Genomic DNA, 14,503 nt, shown 5'->3' on the forward strand with positions numbered 1-14,503 from the left:
GGCGTGTCTCTCTACGGTGCCTGGCACGATGCAGCCTGATTTGGGGTGGGATCGGTATCAAGCCGTAATAAGAAAGGGATCCCAGGGAGGGGGATACGATCTGAGCACAGAGGAGTGGAGGAGTCTGGGTAGGTGGGGGGCCTGTTCCGGGAGTCCCTGGTGTCTGTCTCCACCTCTCATGGTTGTGTTTCCTCCTAGGCATTTATCTGGCTGGCTCCTGACTGGCTGCCCTCGTCCCCCTATTCATGGCTGGTTTTAAAGCCCCAGTGGCCGTTGGCTTGTTCAGCCTCTTGTTGCCCCCGGGGGTTTCTCTGCTGTTGGATTTTTAAACACTGGAACAAAGTCAGATCTGGGGGGAGGGGAGTGGGGGTCCGGCCCCTGGCCCGTGAGAGGAGCGATGGTGCTGGGCTGGGGTCCGGCCCCTGGACGGGACGAGCGGCTGAGTTGCACTGGACAGAGAACAGCCCTGCTCCCTGTTTGCCTAACTCCTCCCCTGCCCCCCACTGGCCAAGCTGGGGTCTCCGTGCTGTCCCCGGGTCGCCCCCTGGCGATGGAACAGAGCCGTCCACTCTCCCAGCTGCTGTACGGGGGTGGGGGGAGGAGGGGAAGCTGGGGGTGGGGTGGTCGTTACCCTTTTAATAAACACTTTATTTTCTAATAAAACGACCTGTCTGCTTCCGCTGCCCCTTTTCGCCATCGCCCTGCCAGCCTGCCCCGAACCTGCTGCCAGCCTTATGGGGCACGAGGCTGCGCAGTGAGGGGCAGCACAGGCCAGTCTGGCCCGGCCCCAGCTCTTGGGGCTGGGTGATGAGAAGCGCAGCGGGTGCCTGGAGGAAGTCAGGGGAATTGCTTCCCCCTTTGACAGGGAGACTCCCAGCTTGTTCCAGGGAGCAGGGCTGCCTCTAGCATCCCCCCAAAGAGCCTCCCCCTTGGGGCCCTGGTCCCCCTCCTCTCTCAGCCCGGCAGCAGCAGTGGGAGTGACTTGGGGCCATGTTGGCGGATTGGCAGGTGTTACTTTACTCTCCCTGCAGTGCTCGCCTCCCTCCCGCGCCAACGCCCCCAGCCCTGGTCCTGCCCGTCTTCTCCCAGTGCCGGCTCTGGGCTCATGTTTATCTCTGACCTACAGGCTGTGCTCTGGGCCAGGCCCTGGCTGGAGGGAGATGGTTCTGCTGGAGGGGGGGGACCCTACCTGGCACACAGCCTCCACCCCCCCCCCGATAGGAGATGCCCCCTGGTCTGTTTCCTGGCTCTGGGCAGGCGGCCCTGACCCCACAGCCTGGATCCCCAGCCCCTGGAGGTGCTGCAGGAGGAAGGAGGCTTGCAAGGGGCCCTGCCGGCTGTAGCCCATCCCAGGATCCAGGCCTTGCCCCTGCTCTGGGAGAGCCCGTCTGCTTCGTGGTGTGCTCGCTGCCCCCCGGAGGGCGAGAGCCGCGCGGGGCTGGGCCAGGCCAGCTGCATAGCAGGGACAAGCCGAGGGGCTTTGTCTGCGCCTGGACGTTAATGTGGAGTCGGGTGGGGGGAGCTCAAAGCACACGAGCTGTTCCTGATTAACGCCAGGGCTAGACAAGGGCCGAGGGGCACCAGGAGGGGTGGGGAAGGGGACATGGGGCCTTTCCCAGCCAGGGGGTGCAGGCTGCCTGGGACCTTTCACTGTGGGGCTGCTCAGCCCACAGCCTTGCTGTGCCCAAGGGGCTGGCTGGGAGCCTGGGTAAATGAGGGGTTTTGGGGTGTGACGCTGGCACGACCTGCAGGCTCAGCCCCGAGGGCCAGGCCCAAAGGGGCCATGGGACCGGAGCTGGGCCAGCCCCACGGCCGCTAGGGGAGCCGTGCGTGGGGCCGGCCTGGGCTGCTCCTTGCACCGCTATGTAAGGCCATTCCAAGGCATCTCTCCCCCCCTGGCCGGGGGGCTGGGCTGATCCCCTTCTTGCTGGGGCTGTGTAGTCTCCATCCTGGGGGGCTTGCCAGCACAAGCTGGTCCTTGCCACCCCCCCTGGTCTGAATAGAGCGCAGCCAGGAAGTGCAGGGTCCTGGTCAGCCTACATCCAGCAGCTGCCCCCACCCTCCAACCCCACACACGCTGCCTGCCTCCAGCCATCTCTGCCTGCCTGGCCCCCTAGGCCTGCTGTGCGTTGCTGAGATGCTGCCCCCAACTCCCACCCCACATCAAACCCATGATCAGCGCTGCCCCTGTGCAATAGACGTGAGGGGCAGCCCCGTAGCTGCAGTGCTTGCAAGCAACTGCGCCCCTCAGGAGCTCTGGGGTTAACTTCCTTGGGGTCCCCCCCAAACTGGGATAGTGTTTTTGCAGGGCACCCATCCTGCTGTTACCCAGTGCCTGTGGGGGCAGGGTGGGAGGGCTAGAGGTGGCCGGGGGGAGAAGATGGGTCTGTCCCATAACACGTGCTGTGTCCAGGGTCCCAGGGTGGTGGCAGGGGGAACAGACAGTGCCAGCGCCGCCGCCCCCCCCCCCCCAAGCCTCGAGGCCTGTGAGCGCCAGGCCCATCACAGGGGCGTCAGGCCATGGCCTGGCTGGGTGAAGCCACGCTGAAGCGAGGGAGAATTCCCAGCTGGGCCTGGCCCAGAAGCAGTCGAGCAATAAGGGGATGGGCTCCAGGCCGAGCCCTCTGAGCTCCTGCTACGCTGGGCTTTCAGTGCACGGCAGCCATCCCACGTGCCCAAAGGGGGTGGGGGCAGAGCTGGGAACTGAAACCGGCTCTCGCAGGTCCCTGGGCAGTGCCCGCACCATTGCATCCACCTCCTCCTCTGCAACTAACTGGGCCGAGTGCTGCCAGGTGCCTCCGGCAGTCGCTGATGGATTAAACGTCCTGCCCCTCTTCTGGCCGGCTGTACGGTGCCCCGCCCGTGCCCTCCGGGCTGTGGGCAGCTGGGGCTGCCTGGCGGAGCCACTCTAGGCTGGGGCACAAGCCGAGAATGGCCCAGGGCGCTGGCTGTCATTGGGTCAGGTTACACGTTCGGCACGGTAGTGGGCCCCGGGGCAGGGCACCCCACGGCCGCCCGGGGATCAAAGCGAGCTGGCGGGAGGGCACCCCAAGGGCTTGTCTTGGGCTAAGTGACGTGGGTGCAGTGGAAGGGGATCGGGACACGTCCCACTTGGGCCAGCTGGTGGAGTGTGTTGGGGCCGCCTCTGTGCGGGGCAAAGGCCGTTGCCCATTCGGTGTCAATCCCCACAACAGCCTCACTGGCACCTTCTTGGCCCCCCGGAACGAGCCGCTGGCCCTGGGCATCGACCCGGGTTACGTAGACGGGGTCAGGGCCCTACCTCCTAACTCCAAAGGGGAGGGGGTTGAAAGGCAGGGCCAGGTTACTCCTCCAACTTCAGAGGAAGCCCCCCACCCCCACCCTGCCCACTCTCCCCTTCCTCTCCAGCGGGCCAAGGGGTCTGGTCACAGGCTCTAGAGCATTTCCTGAGTTAGCGAAAGGCCCTTCCTGCTGCTGCTGCTGAGTGGAGGCGGGTGGAGGTGCAGGTAGGCGTGCCAAGCCAGGGGAGGGGGGAACGCGTGTGTGTCCATATCCTCCCACGTCCTCCCGTGGGGGAGCTAGGGGCAGGGCCTGATCCCTCAGCCTCCCCCCCCACCATTTGCCTGTCCTGCCTTGGCGTTTATGGAAAATTCTATGGGGGGGGGGGGGGAGGCAGAGGGGACTGGGGCAGTGAGGGGTCCAGCGTTCGGCAGCTCAAGGGGGGGTTTCCAGCCTCGGCTGCCCCCCACCCCCCAAGAATCAAAGCAGCGATGTTCAGTTGTAAAAGGAAACTCCTGGGGTTTTCTCTGAGCAGCCGGGCAGCAGGTGGGAGCTGTGGGAGGGGTCCTGGGGGGCTGAGGGGGGTGGCCCAGTGTCCTGGCTTTGCCAGCTGCTGCACGGGGAGAGGAGCAAAGGGAACCCTCCTTGATGGTACCCCTCCCTGGCTGGTGGGCGGGGGAGTCACCGGGGGAAGTGCCCAAGGGTGGCGAGGAGCCCTGGACCTGGGATCCGAGTGCAAAACGTCCCGGAGCTCGGCACTGGCGTTTTGCTCCGGAGCCGCCCCAGCCCAGCGGGGATGTTCCCAGCGGGCAGCGGCTGGGTTTGCACCTCCTGACCTAGGCGGAGTGGAGGGGGACCAGCCTGCCTCGCAATAAACAACCCCCCAGGCCATGCTGCCCCACCCTGACTCGGCTGCCCTGCGTGGGCCAGCCCGCCCCAGGCTGGGTAAGCAGGAAGGCAGGTGCCGCCCGCCCTAGGGCTGGGACAACAGAGCTGGCCCCCATGGAACTAGGCTCAGGTTGTGTCCCCTGGCTCCTGGCACAGTGCAGTGCCATTCGGCCCAAGGCCGGCCCCGTTTCATTGCTGGACAAAGGGCTTCTCTTCCCCCCAGCACCAGTCAGTCCCGCCCCACCTGAGCTGGGTCCGGCTGGAACCGGGCCCTCCAGGGCACAGACCTCCCAGCCACACGCCACCTGCTCCCGGCACTAGGGCGGGCCCCTCTCGCCGGGGGATCTCCAAGCATTCCTGCTCCAGGGAGGCAGGGGCCTGTTATCTTCCCCCAGCCCTCACCAATCACCTGCCTGACTCCGAAAGCAGCGAGAGCAGGAACAGCACAAGGGCGTGGGAACAAGCTCCCCAGGCAAGCGGGAGGTCCCTGCCCTTGGGAGCAGGTGTTGAAGAACCAGTGAGGCACTGGGGAGGGGCCATGGGGGCGGGGCAGCCCCAGCCCTCCTGCTGCGTGGCTCCTCTGGGGTTAATTTGTGCAGGGGAACGACACTCACAAAGCGTCTTTCCTATCAGTTGTGTTGGCAACAAAATAGCAAGCAAGCCTCACTGCTATCGCCTAAGGGGGGTGTTTCTGTGTCACCCGCAAGGATAAAAGTCATACTACTGCTGCCAGCTAATGGAGAGGCTCCTCTTGGCCCTGCGGTAGGCTTCCCTGCTTCTTGCCCAGGTGCTGTGGTTTGTGTGTCAGCTGGACGTGGTTGTCTGTCTGCCCTCTGCAAAGTACGTGCCAGCCTCGCCGGGGCACGAGTTGGGAGAGCAGGATCAACCCCTCTTCGCCCTTGTCACCTGGGCTGCTCCTGCCCTTGGCAGCGTTGGCTTGCTCCAAAGCTATGGCGTTCGCTGAGGGGTTTCCCTGCGAAAAGCCAGATTCTTCTAATGTAGAGGAGTTTCCTCAGCACCTAGAGGCCCCAGAAGGGAGCAGGGTGGTGCCAGGCGCTGCACAAATACATGCTGAGTCCCTGCCCCGAAGCGCTTACAATCTAAGGAGGCCAGCCAGACAAAGGGTGGGAGGGGAAACTGAGGCACTGCAAGGGGACGGGGTCACGGAGCAGAAGCAGGAAGAAGGCACCAGGCTGGCGCTCCGAGCGGGGCTCTGCCCACTGGCCCACACTGCCTCACAGGGCTGAACCTCCCGTTTGACCAGGCTTTGCTCTGAGGCCCTAGGGTTAGCTTCGAGCGGCCCCCTTGAGTGGGGTTCTGCCCGGTGGCACGCACGGGTGAGGCACACCTTGGCAGCACTTTGCCAGCGGCTTCTGCCCCAGCCCCTTCCTGAGGAGCTGGCTGGAGCAGCCGCTGCACAGCTGCCAGATGAACTCCTCCTGAGTGGGAGGGGGCAAACACCCTGATTGCTTCATTAGCCTGCCGCGGGCCAGGTTCCAGTCACCTGCTGAAGGCAGCCGGCAGGTGAGAGGCGCTGCTCCGTGCCCAGCAGCAGGCAGATCCTTGAGCCAGGCGGCGGTGTTGAAATCTTCACTCTGCGGTGAGTAGCTACCCTGGGCTCAGCTGTTATAGGGGAGATGGGGGGAGCATTGCTGCAGAATAAGGGTGGAAGATACAAACACAAGAGTAACGTTATTTATGGACTAATAGTGATAACTGCTCAAGGACCTAAACAAAATAAGTACCAGAGGGGTAGCCGTGTTCGGCTGGATCTGTAAAAAGCAACAGAGGGTCCTGTGGCACCTTAAGACTAACAGATGTATTGGAGCATAAGCGTTCGTGGGTGAATGCCCCCTTCGTCAGACGCATGTAATGGAAATTGTCAGAGGCAGGTATAAACATGCAGGCAAGAATCATCTGGAGATAATGAGGTTAGCTCAATCAGGGAGGGTGAGGTCCTCTGCTAGCAGTTGAGGTGTGAATGAACACCAAGGGAGGAGAACCTGCTTTTGTAGTTGGCTAGCCATTCACAGGCTTTGTTTAATCCTGAGCTGAGGGTGTCAAATTTGCGAATGAACCGGAGCTCAGCAGTTTCTCTTTGGAGTCGGGTCCTGAAGTTTTTTTGCTGTAAGATGGCTACCTTTACATCTGCTATTGTGTGGCCAGGGAGGTTGAAGTGTTCTCCTACAGGTTTTTGTATATTGCCATTCCTGATATCTGACTTGTGTCTATTGATCCTCTTGCGTAGGGACTGCCCAGTTTGGCCGATGTACATAGCAGAGGGGTATTGCTGGCACATGATGGCATATATCACATTGGTGGATGTGCAGATGAATGAACCGGTGATGATGTAGCTGATCTGGTTAGGTCCTGTGATGGTGTTGCTGGTGTAGATATGTGGGCAGAGTTGGCATCGAGGTTTGTTGCATAAAATAAGTGACATTATCAAAGGTTAATACCTGAGGTAGAAAAGGAAACCGAGAGGGGAAAATGAGGGATCTCTCCCTAGGGTGACCAGACGTCCCGGTATTAGGGGACTTGTCCCGCGACCCGACCTTACATCGTCCCGATATCGGGACTGTCTGGTGGAGAAGGACCGCTAGCTGCCGCCGGCGCCGCTCACCTCTTCTTCCTGGGGCAGTGCGGCTCCCGGCGCCCGCCCGCTGGCAGGAGACTACAGTGCAACCCCAGGCACAGAGGCAGCGAGGAGGTCTTAGGGCTGCCGGGGGTGGGGGGGACTTGCAGGCGCCGGCAGCGGGCAGAGAGCCCCCCACCCTCGACCCGACCTGACCCGAGACCCTGGGGGGGTGCTGGGAAGTGGGGGAGATCTGTGTGTGTCAGGGCACTGGGCGGGGGGGGGGGTCTGTGTGGGGCAGTGTGTAGTTGTGGTGGTGGGGCTGTGGGGAAGGGCACAGGGAGGGAGAGGTAATCTGTGTATTGGGAAACTAGCGAGTGGGGGGTTCTGTGTGGGGTGCTGGGCAGCTGTGGTGGGGCTGTTGGTGGGGGGGCGCTGGGTAGGGGTGGTGGTGTGCACAACACTGTGCATTTGTGGTGGGGGAGCTCTGGGCATAATGGATCCAGGGGGCACTGGGCAGGGGAGCTGTGTGGCGCACCCTGGGCCCACCCCCAACAGGAAGGGGCATGCTGGTAGCACAGGGCCAGCCGGATCAGTGTGCCTCTGGCCATGCCATTCATGCCCCATTTCCCCTGGCCAGCCCCGCCCTTCCTGCTACTCACCTGCTCACTCTGCAGCAAGTAGCTACCCCGGGGCAAGATTGGGGGGTGGGGACTAGGAGGGTTTCCTTGCTATTGTTCCAGACAGCTGCCCTCTTCCCTTTCCAGATAAACTCCTCTTTCCTGGCTTCAAGCTCCAGGCAGTAACAGGCCACCGGGTTTTCCTGCCTGAGCCGGGGGCGGTCCTTCCGGGTATGGAACAAATGACCCAGTTCCTGTTTCTGATGAGTGGCTAAAACGGAGCCGGGACGTGGGGGGAGCGTCTTGGGGCAGAAGGGACCCGGGCTGTGCCAGCCCCAAAGAGGCCTGCGACGTAGCAGGGTCCCCTCCAGGTGAACTATGGACGTGGTGGCGGTGGGGATGGAGGAGATCCTCTCTCTCCTACTGGGAATGAGCTTGTGTTGGTGGGGGGAGAGGCCTGGCCTGGGATGGCACCAGAGATCATGCCAAGCAACGCGCCCACCGGGGGGATTGCCAGAGTCTGGCTGCTAAGGGGCCCGAATGGGAGCTTTGAAAATCCCGGCTGGATAGTGGGTGCCGCAGCGTTTTGGAAACCTGGCCCCATCTGCTGGGTTAGGGGGCAGGAGCCAGGCCTTGTCAGAGAAGATCTGAATGATCAGGCCCTGACAGCAGGATGCTGGTCTCGTCTCTCCCCCCCCCCCCCCCGCCCGCCCCCAGCACAGGCACCTTCCCCATACAGCTGCTCCCAGTCCGAGGGAGCCCAGTCCAGGCTGCAAGGGAGGCAGGATGGTGCAGTGGTTAGTGCAGTGGGCTGGGGATCTGATCTGCTCCAGGCTGCCTGGGTGACCTCAGCCGCCCTGTGCTGTGGTTCCCGCTCTGTAAGGGGCGTTGGGAGGAGAAAGACATCACAGATTGTGAGGCGAGCAGGTACCTTAGAGGCAGGTAGTATATTCTAATACAGCACCTAATTCCCCCCTGCCTCCGGTCTAGTCATGGCTGGTTCCCTGCCTTCCCTCCTTGCTGAGAGGAACGCGTACCGTGATTGGCTGGGAGGCTGGAATAAAACCAGCCGAAGGTACAGAAAGCCTCCTCCAGGCTGCAGATTTTCACCGTGTGTCAAACGGCCCCACGCTCGCTGTTTTCGATGCAAAGCCATCACAGCCCAGGCCCAGAGCCCAGATGGTGTCTCCTTCCTCCAGTTAGGCGAGAGGTCCCAGATCCACAAAGCCAGTGACAGGCAGGCGGAAGAAACTCCCCGAGCTCGCCCATGCCCAATGGTCCCTCTAATTTTTGACAGGCTGTGTGCGCAAACAATTTCTTCTGTGCAAATTGCTGTGCTTCTGTGCACGTTTTTGTGCGCGTGGTGTCTCGCCGTGTGCGCGGGGTTTAGTGTCTGTGTGCGCGCGTGTTGCCCCATATCTACCTGTTCCATGGGGCCAGGTCAGACTCGGTGGAGCTCGGCTGAGTGTGGCCGGCTGGGGATCCGTCCCCTTGGTTCCCCGGAGTCCGAACTCCCCAACCCTGGAATCTCTCTTCCCGGCCCCGGGGCATATTTCCTGCGGGGGTGGTGGGGGGGTGTTTGCTAATTTGCATTAGCTCCTTGTCGCAGCCCTGGGCCTGGCCCCGCCTTGGGGGCTTCCTGAGCTCCCGGCTGGTTTCTGAGATGGCACCAGCAGCCGTTTTGATTTTGTCTCCGCTCCAGGCGCATGAGGGAGCGAAGTGTAATCTGCACTGACCAGGCAGGTGCCCATCTCATGCCACTCACACGTGGCTCTGGGTGACCACTCCTGCCTCTCCTCCCCAGCTCTTGCTCCTCTATCTTCTTTATTTTGTCTTTCCCATCGCCGACGTCGCACAATTTCCCCCAGCGCAGGAGCCGCCGGGCTGTAGGGTGAGCGAGCTCCTTCCCCGGTCTGTCGGGAGGGTGAGGTGTGCTCTGAGCCCCAGGCCGGGAGCTAGCAGCAGACGTGGGCTTTGGACAAGTTGCTCAGGTCTGCTCCAGAGCATGGTAAAAGGGGTAATGTAGACAGGCCCCAGGAGCGGGGCTAGAGCCTTGGACAGCCTGGGAGACGGGAGATGAGGACATCCCATTGACCCCAAGGCTGGGTATTAAAGGGTTAAAGAGCGAAGGGCTTTAAGGGATCCAGTGGGGCAGAACTCAGCTGCCCTGTCCCCTGGGGCGGATCCTGACTTGGTTCTGGGGGCTCGGCCGGGAAGCAGGAGCGACTCCTAGGCAGACCCAGGCCTGTTGGACGCCCGGCTCACCCAGGCAGGTGGGGACCCAGGAATTAGCCGCACCAGTGATGGGGATAAGCAAGAGGCTGGCAGACTCCCAGCTGTCCCCGATGCCCGACCCACATCCTGGGACCTGGGGGCTGGGCCTGGTGTCAACAGGCTGGCACGGCACCGACTCCTATTCAGTGGCCAGGCCAGGCCAGCTCAACTTGGTGCTGCTACAGAGCCGGCTGCCCGGAGTGCCGGCCCGGGGCCCAGGCTGGGGGCATCGTGGGGCGATTCCTGCCCTTTGGGCTGCCAGGGGGTGCAGGGCAGATTCTCTGTGTTCCAGGGAGCTAAGGGCTAAGCTAAATAGTTGGGTTCGAGTGTTGTACTTAAAGTACTGCACAGGATCTTTTCAGGGGGAATAAGGCAAAACGCCACATTTATTAGTAATACATGTATTCATTAACACTGTATCATATGCATATAATATATTACACTTACACTCACACACACACACACACACAAACACACTCCGTCTTGTTGTTACCAATTAGTTGCTCCCCTTAACTTCACTGGCCAGGTGAGTTAGATGGGGGAGGGGGTGGAGCCGGGCTTCTGCTGATCCGGATCGATGCTCCCATGTTGACAAGACGAGACCCGGGGTCCTCTGCAAGACACCTCACTTTTATAGCAGCTTTCCTCTTATGCAAATTTATACCAGCTTCAAACTCTGTGTCTGTGTCCATTGGTCCTTTGTGCTGCTTTCTTTTGAGTGTTGTCCCAATGCTGCAAAGAGGGTGTTTCCAAAAGAAGGTGCTTGCTTCTAACCCCCCGAGGCCATCGGTATGTTTGCTTGTCTTTAATGAGCCCACTTGACACGTTTTATTGTCTTTGGGTCTGGCTCCCAGCCCCTCTCCAACAGTTGAGGCTGTCTGGAGGTGCTGCCTTCCATGCCTTGCTCATCCACACCTCATTCATTCAACAGGGCAATTGATTAAGAGTGGGGGGGAGAGCTCTTGTTCTACTGCTAGCAAAAAGAAATTTTTCTTCTATCTTATTCTATCCTTAGGGGCTATAATATTATACCAAGGGCAATGCAAAGTTTCTAAATGAGGCTTTGATACAAAGTCCCATGAAAACAGAGGTCACGCGTGGGTAGACCCACCACAAGGTTATATGAAGAGGCACAAAGTAAAGTCATATGAAAATTATCAGAGATTTATCTACACGGGGTGGGGGCTCTCTCCGTCCAGTGCTGCCTTGCAGGGGGGCAGTGGCTTCCGGGCCTTGGGTTGGAGGGAGGGGGAATTCCCATGCTCCATGAGGCCCTGGAGTCAGCAGAGGGTTATCTGCTGAGCCGGCGGCTCCCTGACACTAAGCAGGGCGGGGCGGGGTAAGTGTGGGGACAGGAGCCCTCGCAGGAAGGTGCTGTCTCCCTTCGGCAGTGTCCTGGTGTGAGCAGGCTGTTGGCTGACATTTAAAACCCGGGATTAACGTCCCCCACAGCCCCTTTCTGCAAAGAGCAGGGCTGTCCCCTGGCTGAGGCCCGCTCGGCTCTTCCGTTCCACGCCCCAGCGGTCTGGGTTGGATGCGGGGCTCTGTTTCGCTCGGGAGCAGCAGCGCTGTGACCCACCCAAGAGGTGGCTGCATCGCGTGCCGGGCAAGGCCTCTGCCCGGTACGGCTCTAGCCGTCAAACGAGCACGTTCCTCTGCTCTGCATCCGGCTGCTCTGGTGGCCGCTGAACGTGGAGCGTAGGTGTGCCAAGGTGCTGGGTTGCAAAGGGGCCCAGCCCTGGGCGAAGGGGGATTTTGGCGACGGGCGTTTCCTTGCTTCCACCCTCTTCAAAGCTCCCTCGATCTTGCCACTTCTGCTCCCTGACCCCTCACGCCAGGCTTCGCTGCCTCGCTGCTGGCCTCCATCTGCCCAGGGCATCCCTGAGGCTGAGCCATCCCCAACCAGGACCAGGGACAGGCCCCTCCCTGGGCTTGCAGCGTGAACTGGCCCAGGAACTGGGGGGAGGGGCTTTGTGGTTCCTGCTGGGGGTGTGTGGGGGGGTTGCTAGCCGTGAGTAGGGACCAGCTAGGCTGGTGCAAACGGGTCTGAGGCCCAGGGCGGTCCCTGCAGCCCAGCCCAGGGGCGGCGCAAGCTGCTTAGGGCCCGGTCCTGCACGAGGGCTGAAGTTCTGCCAGGGACGTGGGCTCCTGTGGGGGCACGTGGCAGCTGGCAAGGGACCCGTGATGCCTTGCAAGAGGTACTTGGCACTCCTTCGCATCAGGAAGATTCCATTTGAAGTAACAGCCTGGCTCTGCCTGTCACGGGGCCAGCTTGCTGAAGCAAAGTTTAACTGGTGTTAAGCAAACATCCTGGGAGATGCTGGCTTGCAGATCTGGCTTGGGGCTCGGCTAATTGGACAGGTATGCGGTGTGCCCCTGGAGAATAAATACACCTAGCAGGGCTCCAGCGAGTCGCGGAGACTGGAGCGGCGCAGGGGGATTTGCCAGGTTGGCATCGCCATAGCTACGGATGGGGGGAGGTGGCCCCTTTCCACTGCTCGGCAGGCCCCCAAAGTGCGGCTCTTTGACTGAAGCACCCAGCACCGTCTCTCCCGCGTTGAGATGCTGCTCTCTGTGGCTGGGTGACTCGGCCCGTCAGAGTTGGCACCCTCCGAGCTGGCACGCGTCTCTATCCCCGGTGAGGAATGTGGTTTATTACGGTGAGTGGGTCGGTGCATGGCGAGGCGAAGGCAAGCCCCTAGGCATGCTACAGCTTGAGGGTTCCCCGCAGCTCTGCTCCTGTACTATCGGCCTCTCCCTGTGCCACGGCCCTGCTCCCCACTTTGAGTGACAGTGATGGGGGTGTGTGTCAATGCCCTTCTCCCAGGATTAGCCGTGTGTGTGTGGGGGGGGAGAATACTCTCAGAGCAGTTGGTTTTGGAGTTAATAGCTTGAGATGTATGGGGCAGCTCCCCCCCCCCCCTTTGGAGCAATTGTCTCCGGCTCTCGGCAGATTCAGGCAGCTGTCGCTATGTCAGTGACGCTCAGGGCAGCTCCCACTCCCAGAGCGATTGTCTGACTCTCTGCCGGCCTTGCTCCACAGGTTGTGTTTGGAGCTTCTGTGGGAACTGTGCAGGCTAGAAACGTTTTGTGTGTTAGAGACACAGGGGTGCCTTCCTGAGGCCAGTCCTTCCATGGGGATCAGGAAATGTCCATTTTTCACACAATCCAGTGAAATATTTCCACAGCCGCTGATTGAAGTTCACGGAGCAGCAAAGCAAGAGCGGTGCTGCTGGAGAAGGTTGGGTGGGCGTGAAGGCGGTTCCCTTTGGCTAGCTTGACATGTGACGCTGACAATTGGTGTGTTAATGGCTACGAAGCTGGAACTTTTTGAATCTCAACATTAGATAATTGTCCGAGCCCCCGGGAGAGTCTCACGAATCTGAAAATTGATGATTTAAAAAAAAAAAAGGCTTAAAAATGAACATCGCTTTTCTCGGTCGGCATGCGAAAAACCGAACGCTGCCAAACCCAATCCCAGGGGCTGTCGTCCAGCAGAGGGGTTAGGAATGGGAGGTTTGAGGGACCCAGACCTAGGCTCCCAGGAAGCGGCCAGTGGCAGCCACAGGGATGAATGCAGACGAGACGGCATCTCTCGATACCCAAACGAGACGAAGTGAGGTTTTTACTCACGAAAGCTTATGCCCAAATAAATCTGTTAGTCTTTAAGGTGCCACCAGACTCCTTGTTGTTTTCAAACGAGACGGCATCCATGTTTCTGAGTCGTTCTGCTGCTTTCAGGATGATGCCAGAGAATCCCCCCTTTTCCTGATCAGAACTGCCCCCCAAATCCTCTGACAGGCAGAAGGGGGGGGCTGGGCCAAACGGGGGTGACGCACGTGGCAGCGTGCCGGGAAAGTGATCTAGTGTGGAACGCCAGGGTAAGGTGATGCCAATGCAAACCACAGAGAGCCCGGGGGGGGGGGGTGGCTCTAACCCACCAGCTATTACAGGTGGGACATTGAGAAGCACTAGGCCTTGTGCCCCGTGGGTACATCCAGGGAATGCCTGGATAGGCTGCTAACAATGGCAGAGTAGCGTGGGCAGAGGACCAGACTGCCCACAAACCCGCCCCGAGGGGACCTGCTCGGGGGAGAGGGGACAAGACCCAGCACTGCCAGGAAGCCGCGGGGGCTGCCAATGCTTGGGAGAGCCACCCGAGGATGCCAGGATCAGCTCGGCTTCCCCATATGGGCAACCTGGGCAGGTGGCACCTGTGTCTGCGCAACGCCTGGCCCAGGGTAGCCCCCTGGCCGTGCTCGGAGGTTCGCGAGCAGCGGCTCCCGCGGGCAGGCAGAGGCCCGGGAGCTGGGACCGAGCAGCAGTCCGTGTGCCGGGGAGCAGCTGGGCCAGGAGACAGAAAAACACCTTGGGGGGGGAGGAGATTTCCCTTTTTCTTTTGTGCGTTGGAAAGATGAAAATTGTTGCTAAAATGTTTTAATTTGGGGATTTTCTTTTAGTGTTTAAAAAAAATACAAAATCATCTTTTCTGAAAACTGATTTTTTTTTATTTACAGATTTTTTGTTGGGGGAAGAGAAGAGGAAAGAGAAAATGTTGAGGGATATGGGGAGGAAACCCCCAAATATTTTTACCATTTCCCTAGACGATTTGGAACTTCTGGGGCGAGCTGGGGGAAACTTTTTCAATGAACAATAAATTCACCAAAAATGCATTTTTCCCGCCACCCCCAGGCACTAAAACTATTTGCAAATTTGGGTCGAATTCAGTGAATAGTTTCAGCTGAAAAAAATTCCATATTTTCCTAAAGACGTCAAAACTGTTTCATCCATTTTGAAATGAAACCTTTCAAGTTTTTGTTTGGTGATGGTATGTAATTTAGAACGGTAGCAAATTGAAACCAAAAAAAGGGAAAAAACACCCCCCCCC

General features: G+C 59.9%; 2 protein-coding genes across 12 annotated transcripts in view; both read left to right on the forward strand.

Moving 5' to 3' along the window:
* FCHO1 (FCH and mu domain containing endocytic adaptor 1) overlaps positions 1-666 on the forward strand; it is a 31,537-nt gene extending 30,871 nt beyond the window's left edge. For all 6 annotated transcript variants that reach the window (XM_065578301.1, XM_065578305.1, XM_065578302.1 and 3 more), the window contains one exon: positions 199-666. In XM_065578301.1, the coding sequence (XP_065434373.1) occupies positions 199-221 (23 nt within the window). In that variant the 3' untranslated portion in view covers positions 222-666. The remainder of the gene's footprint in view (positions 1-198) is intronic.
* A 142-nt stretch (positions 667-808) lies between these two features.
* The window catches only part of B3GNT3 (UDP-GlcNAc:betaGal beta-1,3-N-acetylglucosaminyltransferase 3), a 30,394-nt gene continuing 16,699 nt past the window's right edge, over positions 809-14,503 (forward strand). The window contains exon 1 of one of the 6 annotated variants that reach the window (XM_065578309.1): positions 809-5,746. Coding sequence is in view for 1 of the 6 variants with exons in the window: in XM_065578307.1 (XP_065434379.1) it covers positions 12,086-12,253 (168 nt within the window). In the remaining 5 variants the exon portion in view is untranslated. The other 5 variants (XM_065578312.1, XM_042861939.2, XM_065578310.1 and 2 more) reach the window with 5 other exon arrangements.

This window comes from Chrysemys picta, chromosome 25 (assembly GCF_011386835.1).
Source record: "Chrysemys picta bellii isolate R12L10 chromosome 25, ASM1138683v2, whole genome shotgun sequence".
Lineage (NCBI taxonomy): Eukaryota > Metazoa > Chordata > Testudines > Emydidae > Chrysemys > Chrysemys picta.